Below are 19,389 nucleotides of genomic sequence, written 5' to 3'. Positions count from 1 at the left end.
ACTTCGGATACCACAACGTAGACGCTGCACTAAAGATATACATTCAGGATAGAAACTTTTAAGTCACCAAGACATTCAGATCGAAAACAGATCTATGAAAATCTGATCAGAATGTGTGTGTTTTCAATGTGGTTTAAATCAGGATCTCATGTGTGTTTTAGCTGTCCAGACTATATATATATACATATATGTATATATATACATATATGTATATATATATGTTTATTTATCAATCAATTATCATTCAATGACCTTTTGATTTTCCATCAGATGTTTATGTTACTTCCCTTCCCCCTAGCAAGCTGGATTGAAAACAACCTCTGAACTCTCCCTTCTATGCATAATATAAAATAATCCAGTGGTAATTCATGTTAGGAGAAAAGGTTGCATTGACAGTTGTAGTCATGTGATGGCCTAGCAACCCTGTGATATATATTATATGGCTCCACAAGTCTTTAGGAAGTAGATGCAGCTGTAGGAAACTAACTTGACGTTTCACCTCTCATTTAAGAGGCTCCTTCTGTTCTCAGAGCGACTGCGTAGCCCAGAGCAGTGACTGAAGATACCAGGACCTGGACGACTGAGACACACGGGCTCCACATGTCTGTATTTGTCACAGACGAACACACACAGCACAGCACGTGCTACATACAGTATGTGACCTTTTTTTATGTATTCACAACCAAATCCTGATGCGTACAATAATAAAATTTAGAGTCACATTATACTGTACGTCATTATTGCATAAACTGCATTTTCTTTTAACGTGTCTCCTGTCCTACCACTGAAAGTGCTCTGATCACATCACGTTGTTGACCTAAGCCAAACATTTATCTCTAATGTAATTATAAATGTACAGCCTCGGGCTCTACATTTGCCAGACCTGTTGCACAGAAGCTGCCAGTGCACCTTTTTGTTGACCTTTCAGTTGAGGATACACAGAGGATGACGGGGAAGTTTATTGCTGAATGGTCTTCATTTTTCATGGGAAATGTTACATTTGTACATTCTGTGCAGGAAAACAAACGTTTAAATGTGACGTTTTGGCATTAAAGCATCTCCAAAATGACGTATTTCACAAGTATTTGAAGAAAAATTCTCAAGGGTTTGTGGTGGCGTGACGTCCACGGGATGTTCGACAGGCAGCAGACCACAGTTTGAGAACAAACATCGGAATTGAAAGACTGTTGTGGCGCTAGTATGAGGACATTCGGATGTGTTTTTAGGGAGAGGATGTTGACGCTATGAGGAAAGACCATGCTCTTTCCCTGGCTCTAACCAGGTGCCTCAAGTTAACCACATTCATAACCAGGGAATGGTCATCATCATCGTTCTCATTTCCTGTTCACAACAAAAGCACTGCATGTAAATAAGTCACGTAATTTAGGTTCAGAAACGTGAGCTCACATGTGTTTGTGGTTTGCAGAGAGTTGGTTTATTACGACTGTAAAGAAAAGACTCATTTCACCTCAATAATAACAAATCTGCTTCAATTCTGTGATGGACAACACAGTGTGGGTAGTTAAGTAATAATTATTTCATTTACATGTATATGGCTTTTCATTAATGCAGCTCAAAGTGCATAAAACACATATGATAAAGTGCATAAATATTATAGTAATAACTAGTGCAGTGCCTGTATGAAGTATGTATTCCTATAGTGGGAGCTGAAGAAGGTTTTTCCGTTATGATAATGCATGGTAAGGAATGTAAAGGCCACTTTGTGACAATCACTAAACAGCTAGCTACACTAATGCTAATCGAAAATTAAAACATTTGTGTTGTGCCTAATGAGGTTGCACAGTGTTTATATCAGGGCTGCCAACTTTTGAGAAAACCTTGGAGTGAGACATCGTGGCATGCGGGGCAAATTTATGGCTGGCCCAGTCGAGGTTACCACCACACACCCAATATATTTATTTATAGTAATATTTTATGCAGCCCAAGCTTATTAATGCTTTAAACAATACGCTTTACGTATTATTAATGCTTATTACTCATAATGACCTATACAATAATATGGTAAATAATGTAAGGTTTACAAGTTGTTAGTTTATATATTTTAGTTAATTTACTAAAAATAAATTGTGTATACAGTTAGCTATTTACACATGTATGTTCCTAATTATTATTTGCATATTTACATGTTCAAATATTTATAGCAGCATGTTTAAAACATTAAATAATAAGCTGAATCTGCCTTTGTGGTTCTGACTCACATTTACCTGTCTAGGTCCTTCTAGCTTCTTAGTGGTTTCTTCAGAGACATGTGATGCTTAACAAGGAAGTAAACAGGAAGTGTTGTTGTTGTGGAGCTGCTGAAATGGGGAGAACAGTAAAGTGCTGCTTAAGAAAATATCCATCTCCATCTGGCTGTTTATTCACACCTCGAGTGATCCAACCACCACACATCGAACCCTCACGTTACAATAATATAGGTACATTGGGAGCTGGATTCAATTTTACAACCTTCCCGTCCTGTTACTTAACTACTGGACTACCACTGTTTAAAGGGACACTGTGTAGTATTTATGGGTTTATATAACCCAAAATCCACTTTTTTTTACATATTATGTGCTCCTGCATTGTCTAGTCGGTGTATAATAGTTTTTGTTTCATTTTCGTAGTTTTTCAAAAAGTCATGTAAAATAACATGGTCGCGGGCCGATTGTTGCATTGCCACTGTTAGCAGCGAGACGCCATGTTTCTACCGGAGCCTGTAAGGACAAACCAGAGAGAACAAATCAAGTGTCTCTTTACTTGTAGCAGAAGTCCCGCTTCCTCTCTCTCCGCTTCGTCTGCTACGGCCGCGGTAGCTCGCCCTCTCCCTCACCTCACGAACCTCATCTGCTGACACGGAGAAAGACGGCGAGGACGACATTTGACCAGCTGAGGATACCGTAGCGCTCAGGGAAGGGAGGGGTGAGCAGTGGAGCAGTTCTTTGTTGTAAATTTCAGCCTTTCCTCTAGATGGCACTATAAACTACTTACTTCCCCTTTAAGTGCAGTGTCATACGCAAAAGAAGATGTATGTAATAATGTCGGTTGGTGTGGTGCATGTTATTCCCCACCTGTACCGGAAACTCGATCCGCTCTGCGCTTGTGTGCTTGGCTGAATTCCTCGGACACCTCTCTTGCCGCTCAGTCCAGGATGATGCAACTGATCGTAACCGAACTGTCTAGATATCGCGGGTGCGAGCCGTTTTAAAACCTTTCAGAGGATGGATGATGTTCGCACCATATGCTTAGCGCGTGCCCATGGATTGGCTTAGATCACAGATAAACTCAGCTGTCAGATATATTCAGAATCTTTTTTAATCGTGATGTTTACTTCAGTGTGAGAAATTGGAGGTGTGGCGTGAGAAGTCAATCCAATGCGTGAGTCTCACGGACAATGCATGAAAGTTGGCAGCTATGTTTGTATTATGTTATCCCTACGCTAATGCTAATCATAGCCTCACTAGCTTAACTTTGGAAACAGGTTCGCCAAGTTAGCCGCAAAGTAGTAGCATGCTAATGCAAAATAAATATGTGCTCACGTATTGGTGAATGGACACTTCGTCGTTTCAGTATAACACCATGTTCTGCGGTGAACTGTGTGAAAATGTCTCACCCACCATGAGGACAGCCTCTTCACTCCCACCTCCCCACTCCAGACAGCGCAGCTGCTGCTGATGAGCCACTGCCTGCCTGGTGTAGCGTGATAAATCAGTGAAAGTGCAGTATGATAAATCAGTGAAACTTAAAATTCCTCCAAAAAATTTGAAAATCAAGGATGCACACCATCGGGCCATGCTGAACCCATATCCAAAGTCTTAGGGCGATCTGAGAAACGGTCAGCGAGATATGCCCGTCACAGACAGACAGACACAGACACAACTTGCTTTATAGATAGATATAGTAAGGAAAGTGGTAAAAGGGCATAAAGTATTTTAAAAACTGAAAGTAAATGACAGAAAAGAGAGGCACACTCCTCTTGTGTCACTATTAAAGGCAGTTTCTCAACTGGTTTAAAGGGCTAAATTGAAAATGGTTAAAAAAGTAATACTGTATATGAGATACTGTAACCGTGTGGTAAATAAAATATATGGACTTGTTAAACTGAGGTTAACAAATGTCTTATTGAATCCTGCATTGGTCGTCAGTCTTTTTCATTAGCCATGTTTAAAAATATTCAGGAATGTCACTTTTCCAGTAGAAAGCGTCGCTGTTTTTCCTCTTTAAATGATATACATCGCTTACAGCAGATTATACACGTTAGTGCACATTGGTAAAAGAAGCGATATATAGAGTCCAAGGAAAGATGGTGAAGTGTGTAGTATTTTGTCAACTAACTGCTTGTGAGTCCACTGACTATGACACAACAGCAAACAGCGCGCATGAGGTATGCCTGCTGCCGAGAACACTGAACCTGAGAGCATGCTAAGAATGTCAACCCTTCATCTGCGCACTCTTTGCTATGTTTCTATATTTCACACCGTGGTGGGACAAATTTGTCTTCAGTGCTTTCTCTGCCTGGAAGTCAGTCAAGGAAGCTGTGATGGATGACTGGGTCAAACACCAGACTGACAGGGTCGGATTAGTGACTTATTGTTTTCAGTTTCTACCGCGACTAAAGAACTTTATGACCGTTCACTAGTCTGTCAGACTGTCAGTCAGCAGGATTATTCAATCTGTCATCAAAACATTTTCTATATACACAATAGAATAATTCCTCTCAAATATTTTTCACAAATCTGCCTTAAATCTGTGTTAGTGAGCGCTGATTAGACAGTATATCATTCATGCTGTCTAATCAGCAGCTCGATATAACACACGCTAACAAAAAGTGTTCCATTTATGTTTTTGTTCATTGTATATTACAATAGGCTGTCAAATCCTCATCTGAACACAAGGGGGCAGCTATACAGATGTTTGCAAGTGAAGTTTGCCGGTATCTCCTGCTAATGAAGTAAAGTGCCAAGTGCATGTCACCACCCTCGACTGTATTCATTAATTCACGTTCTACTGCTTCCACTGCCTTAGCCGCTGGGTTAAGTCACACTGGTTGCGTCAGCCTGAGTACACATGTTTCGTCACATACATTTACATTTTACATCTGTGTGCATGACGTCATTAACATTGCACATGTTTGTAAACAGTACAAGCAGAAACCATGGCAACATGCTGCTTTCCGACGACGGGGTAATGAAAAAAAACCACAGCGCATCATCAGCTCATATAAGAACTTAACAACTGGATTCCACCTGCTTTGAAATTAGCACAAACTGTGTCACGGAAAGGACCATGGTTGTTTATGCCGTGTTAAGTGGTGATGGTGGGTTCATGGTTAATGCTAATCAACACGTTAAGACAACACCGGACAGTGAATGTGTAAACTGGACTGAGGTAGAGGAGGGTGTCTCCAGTCCAGATTTATAGATCTAATAAGTCTCCCAATAGAAATCTTTTGAAGTGGACATTATCTTTGAGTGTGATGTGATGTGTGAACTCAGAACTTAACTAAGTGTGTTTGTCAAGCTTATAATGTGTTCCATTTGTAGTTAGGACTCAGAATGGACCTCACCAATAGTCCCGCCCCAATTAAGGATTGTCTTGGCCGACCAGTGGTCGTCATTTGAGAAAGGATATTATAAGTAAAATTTTTAACACTCTTCTACACTACAGATATACATCTCAAACTGGCAGATATCAGCCTTTAGAGAATCAACCCTTGATTAATAGGAAACATTAAACAGATATTTTGTTGAATTAAATGCATACTAACCTTTCACAAGTACACAATTTATAATGAGCTTTTGAATTATTCACACCACAGCAAATGTCAGATCAACCAGCTCGTGAATATTTTGTTGATTTTCAACACGGTGCTTAAATCAACCTGTAACAACACCGCAATTAATTATAAATAGTTTCTTATCAAGCCTGCTGCTCATTAACAGTTTGTAGTCAGCCATGCGACTTCTGTCAAACTGTGTGAACAGTGTGAACTTACGCACTTCATGTGTCCGCTTTTTCAAAAGAAACCACGCATGGTTTAGCCATGTTAGTTCTGATTTTATTTTTGACAAGATGCTGCTTCACTGGCGAGCTGTCAGGGTGTACCCCGTCTATCGCCCTATGTTAGCTGAGATAGGCACAGTACCCCCACAACCCTCTGGTGGAGGATAGAGCGCTAGATAATGGATGGATGGAAGGTATTGGGAGCAGCGTCTTCAGCGTGTTCACCACGACCATAGGGGGACAGCCTCACTCACCAACCACACATAGTATTGTTGAATTCTTAACCATAGACATGTTGCTATACAAAATACCATGTTGCTAGCATTGTTATAGAGTTACGATGTAAATGGAACGCAGCATTAATGTAAAAAAAAAAACATGTAACACAATACACAGATGACCTTATGGTTGAGTAACAACACTGCCCTGCAAACATTTTCTGTCATTGAGTGGAAGTTTATCGTGTGTTTCCTGCTTCTGTAGGACTGACGATTGGTTTTTAATTTGTCCAGACACTTCTTTTTTATATATATATATATGTTTTTGCCAAATTTACATCCCAAAATGTCAAATATGACTAATAAGATTTGTGAATTGTAACCAGGCCACAGCACTTCTGCTTACGGTAATAATGAAGATAAAACCCAGGGACATTTGACTGGCTTAAATATGGAAACTGGTGTAGATCAAGACAATGATTTATGACTTGTCTTATGACTTGCTTGATTTAGAGCAGGAACTTCATTTGCATGATTCTCACTACTTAGTCCCACCTCATCATTTACGACTGCTGCTGTTGATCTTCACTCTTAAACCACTGGTCCCCACCATACTGGGGAATGTCAACATGCTGGCAAACACAATGGATTATTCTATGTAATCTAATCCAATCTAATTTAATTAAAGAATAATTAAAGGAAGGTCTCACAATAGTTATAATAATTAAATTATTTTCCAGCTTTCCAGTGGTCATGGAGGAAGTACTTAACAGATAGTTTTAATAAACTGATTCTAATGATTCAGTTACACTGAATTACACTACACTATATATATTACACTATTTTATAGTGGAAAACCAACCTAAACCATGCCGAGGCGTGTCGAGACGAGCTGGGACCATAGGTGGAAAAGGGGCTTTACTTCCATTTTCCTGGCTCTTGCTTTTCACCATTGTTGTTGCTTGTCAGTATTCTTTCCTGGATCTGATCAAACAACTGTAGAGGCAAAACACAGCTTCCTGTTTACACTGGTGCATGCATGCACTGTGTACCTGACTACACCTCATTAAACACTCAGAAATCATACTGCACATTTGAGGACATGGGTTGTCTCTGTCTGTGAGATGCGTTTGCATGTTGTTGCAGTGTCAGCTCATTGGTCAGTGCAGGTTTGAAACATTTTGAACAGACAAGCTCTGTGGTTGTGTGGGTGTGGGTTTGCCTCTGGCTGTCATCTTTGTGAGTGAAACCATGTCATACTTCACCACTTGTGTCTGTTTTGACGACAAGCTGTGGGACGATGACCGAGAGCACTTGTGTTAGCAGCCACACCTCTCACCTTGTTGTCACCGTGAGAGCTAAAACCAGTTGAGCCCTGGGACGGATTATGAGCCAGTGGCCAGTCTGAAAAGACACCAACTCACTAATCGACAGCTGCACTAACAGCAAATACGAAAAAAAACAAAACATTGAAAATTTGAGGAACTTAACGTCAGACGACTGTCTGGAAAACGATACACATGACTTCATGTTTACGTGACTCCCGGTTGTTAAAATCTCGAAAGTAAAGCAGTTTTTCGTGCCACTGCCACCTGAGTCCAGGCACCGTTTACCAGTTAGCTCCGTTAGCTCCGTTAGCTGCGTTAGCTCCTTTAGCGCTGCTAGTGTGGCAACAGTTGAACTGGAGCGGTCTGTTCAACGAAAAGAGCAGCGCCTCTGTTTTTAGTTTAGTTACTTTAGAGACTGATTCTAACAATTGGGAGTCACGTAAACATCACACGCGTCTTCTTTTCCGGTCAGTCGTCATGGAAATGCGTCACACATTAACGCTAACACCAGTAATGACAGTAACGCTGTTAACACCATAAACATGCCCAGCACTAATAAATACCCTACGCTCCATCTTGCATTGACTTCGTAAATGATCTGCAGCACCTGCCTGTTAAGCGTTTTCTTACTAGTGCCTTGACATATCTACAGTAAACTCATTAATCCAACTGTAAGGCTGCAACTAAAAATTATTTTCATAACAAATTAATCTGTTGTTTATTTTCTCAATTAATCGTTTGGAGCATAAAATGTCAGAAAAATATTGAAAAGGTTTTTTTGTTTTTTTTTCAAACCTGGAAATGATGTTCTCAGTCTTGTTTTGCCCACAAACCAAAAATGATACATTATATGTTATATGGAGCAAAGAAACTAATACAAATATTAAACATTTAAGAACCTGAAAAATCAGAAAATGCGTTTTTATTATTTAAAAAAAGAACAATTAAAAAAAAGTCAAACCTATCAAACCTATTTTATGATTAAATAGTTGACAATTAATTTAGTAACCGATCCTTAACAGGTTCTCCCTGTTAAATGTACTGACAAAAAAGTACATTTAGCTAGTTGTAAGCCTTAACTAGCTAAATTTAGCTAGTTTAGCGGTTTACATTTAGCTAGTTGTATGCCTCAACTCGCTAGATGTAACTAGTTTAACTAGTTACATTTAGTTAGTTTTAAACCTTAACTAGCTAAATTTATCTAATTTAGCTGTTAGTTGTTGGCCTTAACTAGATAAATATGCCTTTTGTCAGGCAACACCTGCTAATAATAATAATAATAGAAGTAGTAGTACTAATATCATTGACACATCACATCTGTTAGACATATTTACAGTCAGAGCACACAAAGTGCGAAAGACCCTATCTATTGAAACTTTCTATTGAAAGAATGTTTATAACTATATTATTCTTGAAAAATTTAGCTCGACATGCCACGAAAACAAAATTTGCCACATGTATCAGTTGTAGTGAACATTAACGTTTGAAAGTGGTGTTTCAGTGAATGGATGCAGTAAAGTGAAAAGGAAAGGGTTCAAAACTGATACTAAAAACTTCTATTAGGTGATCTGGCAGCAGGTCGTAATACAGTGTGTTATTTGACTGTGATCCACTGTAAGATCTGCAACTCAACCCTCAAACCTCAAGACAGAACCTCTCTATGACTGGAGTGACATATGTGATGAGATGTGATCGTGGTGAAGCGGACACTTAGTGAACACTGGAAAGAAAGACAACATCAGCTGACTGTGACCACCAGACTGAAACTACGCACAACACGGACTGGGAAAGGGTTGGAGGTCATCAGAGAGCTGGAGTAAGAACAAGGAGGCCTGTCACATCAGGACAGAGACCAGAAACCAGAAGAAGATATCACAGTTCATTCAACATGTGCAATACATGTTAGGTCCTGGCTGAACAGACTGTGTGGTTCTATGCAAAGTACAAAAAAAGACCCCAGTGGAAAATAAATCTGAGGATGGTGATTAATGAACACACAGTGAGCCAGAGTGTCATAACTCTGACATGCAAGAGCTGATCCAATCACAGTGACGCATGACAACAACAGGTCAACAAATAAATGGATTTCTGCAGGAAATTATACTGTCGTCTGGAGCAGAGCAGAGTGAGCGGCGTGACGTGAACGCAGCACCACATTTAATGTGAAGTTCAGTTACAATAGAAATGAGCTGTAAAATAATAATAATAATATTTACACAGTTTTACCTAGTTTTATCTCTTGAAGCTACAGACATTACAAGTACTATGACACAAAAGCATTGCACTTAATGTATAGAAGAAACAGAATATCTTTCTTTGGAAAAGAGTGTATTGTGCTTTACGTTACGCTTTATGTAACATGTGACACTACGTTCTTTTATGTTGGATAATACTTGTTACTCTCATCTAATTCAGATTAACAGAGCCAGGCTTAACAAAACTCCACAGAGAAAACCAGAACGACACGGGAGGTTATCACCGCAGTGGTAACTCTATATACTTCAGAATCTGTTTTTTTTTTTTTTTAGCTTTATAGCACACACTCGGCTGATGCAAGTTATCTCAAACTGGCAGATATCAGCCTTTATAATTAGCCAACTAATCACACATGCAAAGTTGACAGAGAGCACACGGCACTGCGAATGACGTCACCTCTGTTCACATCTTGGTGGTTGATAAGAAAAGCAAACATCCTGATGTCAACAGAAAAACAAACAGCAGTGTTGATAACTGTGTTGGGGGTCAGTTTGTCTGTCAGTTCAATAACTGCACAAAGATAAGCTGCTTTACACCGCAGTTTGGCCAGTCGCGATTCATAAATACTTTCATCAATCAATCAATTCATCTATGTTCTTTCTGCTATCGAAAAATTTCCAAGGTTTCTGAAAGCTGAGAAGTTGCACGTCAAAGCCAACGTGTGGTTATTATGGTAATTTGCACTTGCGCTGTTGCAGGAAGCTGGCGATTCAGTGTCTTTGTCACCAGAGAGGAGAGAGTTGGAAAAAACGGCTGTTTCCATTTTTACAAAAGTTATTTCAAATACGTTTTATACTGTTCAAATGTATTCATTATTCGTGTACAACTTCAGTGTTTTTTTCTTCATTTTAAATTGTTATTCTAGAAAAGGGTTAACTGATTCAATCGTTTTTAATAATTTGCACATCAGAAGTAAAATATGTGAGCTCCCTTTTCTGAATCAAAAATCAGGTTACTTTACATGCCGACGGATGTTTTTTTAACTGCTTGTGGACGCTTTTGGCAGAAATAAGTGTGATAATAACAATTTTCTGCTCATGGCTGAGGCAACTAAAGCACTACACATCAAGTGTCTTCTTCTACGTGACTCAAATGACATCTACGACAACCTAACGATTCACTTCTAAACTACCTATAATGTTTTCTTTCTAATTTGGTTTTCAGTTTTATAACATTTACATTTTAGGTTAAATGCGGATTTTAAAATATGTACCTCTTTATCCTTCAACATGAGGGTTTGTCTAATCAGATTTTTGATCAAAAAAACTAAATTAGGGTTTCGTCGTTTTATTTTGAGATGCTTCTGCTGACTTTCTGTCTTTGACTTTCCTTTCCTGGGCTTTCACATGGATTCATACATCATATTTTATAAGTGTGGGCGTTGATACAGATTGGTTGTGAGGCCACATGATGTAGCAACCTTTGCAGTCATACACATTTATTTAAATTATAACTGTAAATCACTGGCCTTTACACAGTTCTATAATTGAGCAGGCTCACATTTGCAATTGCGGGTGGATTAATTGTGCAGCGCTAATGGAAATGGACCACAATAAACTTTGCGTGAGTGCTTTTTACCGCCTTAAAATATGCATTTATCTCATCCGTAGGTGACGTCACGCAACAAAGGTCACGCCCTCTGGCAGGGAAACGATGCAGTTCAGACATACAGATATGAAACATGCTCACAGTAAGCGGAAGAAGACGAAGCAATGGGAACAAATACAAGCAAACGGATTTCGTGGTTAACAACAACGCTATCTTTAGCCGGTAGACTCCAGAGTTGAATATTTGTCACAAAGCCAGATCGCGTCCATTTCTCTCCAGGCTCTTGTAAACTTTTAGTGACTCTCTCAGGAGTAAGATGCAGCGATGTTAATCAGATGCGAGGATACCACAGGTCTGGAATAATGTCCTCTCCACCTGTTGACAAACTTTGGGGGCGTTTGGTCAGTCAAGTCTTGAGATTATACCCGTAGATCTCCATGGATTTAAAGTGGCCGTGAACTCAGGTTGACAGGTTTTACTGCATCTTAGTATACAGTGGCTAACACCACTGACTTATAAGGAGTGGGTTTACCACAGTAAACTGCAGAGGTACACAATGACCAGAAGAATTAATAAATAAATGATAACATAAATGTTTCCATGAGCTTTGACAGTGGAGATAGTACAGTAGCAGCAATGTGGAGCAGGACTCTGTTGCTGTTGAAGAGCAATATCAGTGCGAGGACAAGGACACTGTTTCCATGATCAGTTTGGCTCAAGTCTGTGAACTAAAATTTCCAATGACTCTTAATGACAAATAACAACGAACACACTGTTTTTGAACGTATACGTTCACCGTGTTCTAGGGAAAAAAAAAAAACCCAGGTTGAAAGTTGTCTGCATGTGTACGACGGTGTGTTCTGTGAATGCGACACTGACAGTCATGATTGCTGGCAGTGTTCTGCACAGTCACATCTAATCTGAGGGCCGGAGAGTGCTGAAGGTTGTCTGCATGATTAGTGTTGGCAAAGCTGAGAAATGCATCACGGTCAAATATGAGATCTCTCATTTCAACGTCCCAGACGAGGACCTGGAGACTTTGGAGAAAACCCTGTTTTGTTTGCATTGGTTTATTAACATATTTACACATGTGAATGTGTTGCTGATACAACGTGGCTGAAGTGAGCCACTGACGCCTCCTGCCTCTTCTCAAACACTGCTCAGTTGTGCTGAGAAGCTGCACAACCTCTGCTCGAGCCCTTCAAACGTCGCAGTTAAGCACCTGACATGCCGGGAATACTAATTCCCTGCCATCAGGTGCTCTTTGTGGCTCTTTGGCGTTAAGCGTGTATAATATATGCTAATTTATACAACATCCACTCCTGTGATATGAAGTGATGTAACAAGGATCTGTTATGACCAGAGCCAACAAAGATGCTCATCAACCCAGCGAGAAACAGCGTTGCCACTGATTTTCACTTGATTTTGTCGTGAGGAGAAATCAGTGGCACCAGATTTATCATTTGGCTCTTTAACGCAAAGCAAATACAGTATTTTACGTTAAGCTACACCAGTACAGAAGTCTACTTTTCTCTGCCTCTGCTACTACAGTACAACCCTGTCTAATGACGTTACCACATGACTAACAAACTGCAATTATCAGTTACATTTCCTGAGGAATGATTATTCTTGCAGATGATTTAGGTTCACTAATAGTTGAAGGGTAAATACTGGGGTTTAAGTAGAAATAGTCAAATACGGATTTTTCTGTGCCGGGTATGATGCAGATAGTGGTTGTCCAGTATGATTTTTTTTTCTTTATATGATAAAATGCAGTTTAACAAGAACAAACAATACACCTAATTTCTTTTTTTAAAGCGGAACTCGACCGGAAGTTCCTATTAACGCTGTTTTTTGGTGTGTATCAGCGTCATGAAGCCCTGAAGTTTCGAAACAAACAGTTCAACCATTGCTGAGAACACTGTGTTTATTGTAATCTCGGGGCTCAACGAGATCTCTGAAAATCCCGTTATAGTTACATAAACAGCGGTTCTCCTGAACAGCAGATCCTCCTGCTCCGGGCACTAGTCCGGGCACATCCGGTTGCGTACATTGAACCACAAAAGAAGAATAACGTCCGTTGTGGATGTGTTTCACAAGCGACAGTGTCTTCTGACTCTGGGTCTGACTCCGGGTCAAAGTCATAAAAGGGACTGCGGTGGGGAGTCGTGAAGAAACTATTTTTAAACATTGTTTAAACAATGTTTTGATAATCAGGAGCAGTGCATCCACCGTTCCAGAACACCGTCAGAAAAGAGGATTTCAATCGGCTCTGTTACAGCAACTAGGAGGTTTTTGACCATAAAAACAAGTTAATGTATGTAAGTAGACCTCCATAACTAACATATATGTGCAACAGGACCACTCTGTGTGACATTTAAATAAATATATATCAAACACTTATGGTCTGTCTCTTGAGTCTGCACTCTAAAATCTTATATATTTTAAAATAAAATTAAAACAATACATCAACTAAACTATTAAATACATGAAATAGGTCATTTAAAACTGTTAAACTTTTCATAATGTGTAATGATTGGCCAATTAATAAATACTTATCAGTTGATTTATTTTGAAACTCTCCAGGTCCAATGAATAATGGACTTTTATGCTGGCTCCCTCGCCAATAATATATATTTTATGGCTATACAGCACATCTGCTGTGATATGAGCATGAAAAAAGTATTTGTTAATTTCACAAGTTTACAGAAGAGACTAAATGATAGAGTCAGGTGCCGTCCATAATTGTACCTTATTTTGGTACTTTTAAAATGTTTTTCAATTGTAAAACAGTTGCTCAAGTTTCTCTGTTTCAGTTTCAGAAGATTTAAGAACAGAAAATAAATAAACATAAATAAATGAGCGCTGTCTGCGTCAAAACTTCGACCACTTTCGGCTCAACGTGAATCATTACCAAGTACAAAAAGTACCAGCTTTTGGTACCAAACCCTACTAAGTAGTATCGGTATTGATTAACGACCCAAGCACTTTCAATTGGATATCCGCAAAAAATGTTCAGTACCATCACGTTTGCAAGTGAACCCAAGTGAGTTATGTCTTTGTTCGTCACTGGTCCTGCTTTTATGTGGCATATCTTTGACATAAACCCCGTTTCTGTGTTACTTTTTATTGGTATGAACTTACACTTTCATTATTAATTTTTCTGTAATTCATTTATGGGTCTTTTTTAATTGTTTTATCATTATTATTATTTATATTTTATCATTACCAGACATAAATATATATATTTATAAATATATATATATGTGTATATATGCTTATACACACATACAAACACACATATTTATAAGTATTATCAAAAGCACATTTTGATTTGAAAAACAATGCATTGGTCAGCCCCACACTAGTATAATGTGTAAGCTACTGCTTGGCTGTCAGTGCTGTAATCATTCACAGGAGTGAAGGCGTCCTGTTTTGCTCACTTTCTTTCTGTCTTCTAAAGAATTCCAAGCAGCTAAGCCATGTGTCTCATCTCTGAAGTCTGCAGACATGACTTGATGTTCTGTGCCAACAGTACGCGAGGTGTTATGTAAGTGTGTCTTGGTGCTGAAGGGTGCGAATGCTCATCAATCAGTTTTCTCCTCAGCATCAGCTCCTGCTACATGAGGAAAGGATCACGAGGCTTTACTCAGAACATCTGCAGAGGAACATGATTGTAATGAATACATGAAATGTTTTCATTATTAATCCAGATTAAAAAAAAATGTTTTGTCTATGTCTATTTCATCAATGTAACAGATATACTGTACATTTCTTTCATTGGGGACAGATGCATTAAAGGCATAGTTCAGGTTCGATGAAGTGTGGGTTTATAAATTCCTGACACATAGTCAACACTGCATGTAATTAACATGTCCTCTGAGCTGAGAGTCTACATAAAGATGGGCATGTGAGTGCTCACTGAAACACACAAGGAAAAACAGATTTTAGTCACTTAACAAAAGGCCCACCTAATAAAACCAATGCCAGCTTGTATTTCTGCTCCTTTTCTCACTTTCTAAAAACTGCTCACTCCCCACACCAAAGTCCATACAGGAAATCTTTGTTTTTATCTTTGTCTCATTTGCTACGTTTGCTTCGCTTGTAGTTAAAACTAACTAACACCGAAATCTACAAATAACATTTGAACTCAGCAACTCCTGTGTAAAATCCCTCATTTTTTCAGAGACTTTGGTGCAGAGGAGTGAGCAATTTACATGGTGACAGACAGATCCTTTATTTGATAAAGGGATGAACATATTCTTAAGGTATTGTAGACTTAATCTGGCATGAATTTTTTTGGGCAAGTGGCTAAAATCTTTTTTTTTCCCTTTAAATTCACACTGTAAGTTTAATTTCAACGGAAGCTGAAATGAGACTTCATTGGACTGTGATAACGAATATTTCCCCCGAGTTCTCGGGCTAGCAGTTAAGAAAAAGGAACACAGCCATATATTTGTCACTGTTTTAATGTAAGTTATTATAAATACTAAGCATGTGATTGTATTTCCCATCTAATCTTCTGAGATGTTTGATATTTGGGTTTAGATAAAAACAGCGTGAACTCACTCTTTCTGTTAATACAGCACAGCCTTTTACAGCAGACGTGCTGCACGTGCAGGATGTGGAATGTGTCTTCAACTGAAACACACAACGCGGCAGCACCAATGAAACACGACGTTTACAGTAATAAATGAGTAGCAGATATGCACTGGGTTAAATGTGGAGCTGCTTTCGTGGAAAAATTCCTCTGGAAGTCATTGAACATTTTATGTATGTATTTTATGTGCCGTAATCGCAACCAGACAAATCCGTTCTTTCCAGGAATCCTTTACGGAATCGATCAGGACATAACCTGTGGACTAAAGACTTACCTGAGGATTTGCTGTTTGATGATGGGTATTTGTTGTTTAACCTGTCATTGATTAGAGTCATTTCCTCTAATCAGTTACTATAACTGTTGTGTATTTTCAGCTGCCGGGTTAGGGATGTGATCATATGCAGCTATTCATAGTGATCATATGCAGCGGCTCATAGAAACATAATCACGTGATTATGTTTCTATGAGCCGCCATGTTGGAAGCCTAAGATGTAGCAAGATTCCACCTGTCAGAGTCCACAAATATTGACTGATGTATCGCAAAAATGGACTATAGTTGATCCAACTTGGTTTTTATGAGTTTATTAACAGGTGTAGAGGACATTATTCCAGACCTGCAGTATCCTGACATCTTCAACTTCCTGTTTCTGAGGGGAAACAAATGGACACAATCTGGCTTTGTGACAAACATTCAACTCTGAAGTCCACCGGCTAAAAATAGTGTTGTTGTCACTGTTGTATTAGCATAACATTAGCATTAGCAATGGGCAGTAAAATGTAAGTAATTGCTTTGTTAATGTTGCTGTGGGTCAATCTAGTCTGAGTCCATGATTTACCAAGAACCAGAAAATCTGTTGCTTGTATTTGTTCCCATCACGCCATCTTCTTCTGCTCATTGTGGTCTAACCGTCTCTCTGGATCTGTGGGGATCCAGTTATTCTATCCACCATCTTCACTTTTATGATGAAAACAGTCGATAAAGAGATGGGTTGTCTGATCCATGTGCTGTTGAGTATATACGTCTAGAGGTGAACAGCGTTGGTTCTTGCGAGAGGGCGTTACCTTGGTTGTGTGACGTGTGAAGTTGACTGTGGTTGAATTTACATAATTGGAATAAATCGTCATTAATCTTTCAGGAGAGTAACTTGGAATGTCTGTCTTGTTCACCACCATACAGTTCTAGTGATTTATTTTGAAGTGCCACAACAGTGAGCTCTACTCTTTGAACTAACTCCAGAATGTAATGGCTCATAATGAGGAATAGTTTAGTGTTTTTTGAAGTGTGGTTGTTAGGGCTGCCAGTTTTTCCAAAAATCATTCTCAAACAAATGCCATGTGACACATACGCACCATTCACCCCAGCATGTGCACACACACACACACACACACATACACACACACACACACACACACACACACACACACACACACACACACACACACACACACACACACACACACACACACAGATGCCTGTTCTTTATCCGTTTTATGCTTTATCCGCTAATTGCTTTATCCGCTAATTGCTATTAGCTCCACCAGCAATTATAGCAATAATATTGTGAAGCACAATTAATTGGGTCAATAATGACATTAACGGGATCATTTCACACTTGCTAATTAGTCATTTAAGACTATATTTCAACTGATAGGCTTCATTATTTACTGTGAAAGTCTTTATAAAGATACATCCATGAGAGACTGGATACATAAACAGGTCTTTATGGACTTCTATACTTAAAGAATATACTCTGGGGAACGTCTCATCAGATTTTGAAATAAGATGTTTTCTTGGGCATCCACTCCTATGTATGTCCTTCTTTACAGCTTGAAACCACATATTGCAGTTTATTTACCAATTTGCCTGTGATGTTGACCTGATACTGCAACATTATGATTTCATATTTGTGATAACTTGGTGATCTATTGTCATTTTGAGTGGAATGATGGGACTTTCAAGTCATATATAGCTATATATTAGCAAGCTCATACAACATGTGTATGTAAGGCTCAATCACGCCTTGAATAAACTTGGCATAATCTTTTCAAAGTAGATATTTTTCGACATGAAATAAAGCATTTCTATTCATTTAGGTTTCTAATGGTATATATTATTACATTGTCCATAGCATGGACTTTCAAAATTGTGTAATAATGCTCCAAAAATAAATTTTTATGTGGTAATTTTGTAAAAAATAAATAATTTGCAAGCAAATACAAGCTTTGCTACTGTATATAACTAATAATAAGGTTGGTGCCTTTTTCCACTTGAGCCCCTGCCCCTGAAATGTCTGTGCACACCACTGATTGTCTGAGATATAACTGCATGTAATCTGTAGAACAGTGCGTTACCTTCAGTGTCATATATGTTCTGGAGGATGCTGTCAGTGTCCAGTCGCTCCTCCACGGAAATCGACTTGAGGTTAAAGTCGCTCATCAGGTGATAGATCCCCTCCATGGTGAAGTAGCAGTTGCGCTCCTCCTTGTCGTCCTCGTAGACGAGCAGCGCGCTCTTCCACGTGAAGTGCTCGAACATCGCGCTGAACGTCTCTGCCATCTTCATGTAGGACGGGGCGATGCGGGTCAGGTGCGAGTACTCGCCTTTCTTGTTGCTGAAGCCGGCGGCCAGCGCACCTGCCGACACCACCGGGATGTTCCAGTGGGACGCGAGCCGAATCATCGCCGCCGCTTCGTACTCGCACACGGGACCCAGAATCAGGTCCGGCTTTCGTTGGCACGACCTGTCCACTAACGTCAGCACAGCATCATTAACACAGTCGGAGTTTTCAAAGTGGATGTTGAAGTGGAAGCCGGAGTAGAGTCCGGCGTCCTCTAAGAGTCTGCGCTGCGCGTAAAGGATCGCGGGCACAACTCTAGCGCGTGAGAAGAGATACGAGTTATTTTGTGGCAAAAACACCATCACCTCTATGTCCTCGGTGATGCTGGTGGTCATGACTGGACTCAGGAGCGCCAGCAAGCACACGCACAGTGCGCTCAAGTGTGCCATGACGCGCGTCTCCAAGTCTCCAATTCAAAATGATTCTTTCAAGAAAGTTGCGTCCACTTGGCACAGCGTGCGCACAGTGAAGAGCATGTATGTGTGTGTGTCTGAGTGTGCGTGGACCTGCTGCTTCTTCCTCTGTGTGGATCTACAGTCAGACCCTTCCAGCTCAGCTCAGCTCGGCTCGGCTCAGCCTGCAGCGCAAACACACACTCACACACTCACACCACACTCTGGCTCCGGCCTGGAGTTTTGAAGCATCTTCTCAGGATTATTCCTGCGTCATCGCAGCGCTGCCCACCTCCTTCTTAAAGCGACACGCACCGCCGCCGCACAGCTCCACAATGAGCCGCTTTAACTCGACTCACATTCACTGTACTTCTTCTTCATGGGAATTTCACCGTGAATCATTTCTCTCGCTTTAACTTTGGTAAT

General features: G+C 39.7%; 1 protein-coding gene across 1 annotated transcript in view; it reads right to left on the bottom strand.

Moving 5' to 3' along the window:
- Positions 1-18,960, bottom strand: part of npr3 (natriuretic peptide receptor 3) — a gene marked incomplete at both ends in the record, with an annotated part of 35,700 nt that extends 16,740 nt beyond the window's left edge. Inside the window, one exon of the mRNA XM_083887354.1 lies at positions 18,306-18,960. Coding sequence (XP_083743480.1) covers positions 18,306-18,960 — 655 coding nt within the window. The remainder of the gene's footprint in view (positions 1-18,305) is intronic.
- Between the last annotated feature and the right edge of the window lie 429 nt (positions 18,961-19,389).

Source organism: Microchirus variegatus (genome assembly GCF_963457635.1).
Source record: "Microchirus variegatus genome assembly, chromosome: 3".
In the NCBI taxonomy this organism is placed as follows: Eukaryota; Metazoa; Chordata; class Actinopteri; order Pleuronectiformes; family Soleidae; genus Microchirus; species Microchirus variegatus.
Note: the sequence above shows the minus strand (reverse complement) of the source record. Positions and strands in the feature narration are given on the sequence as shown.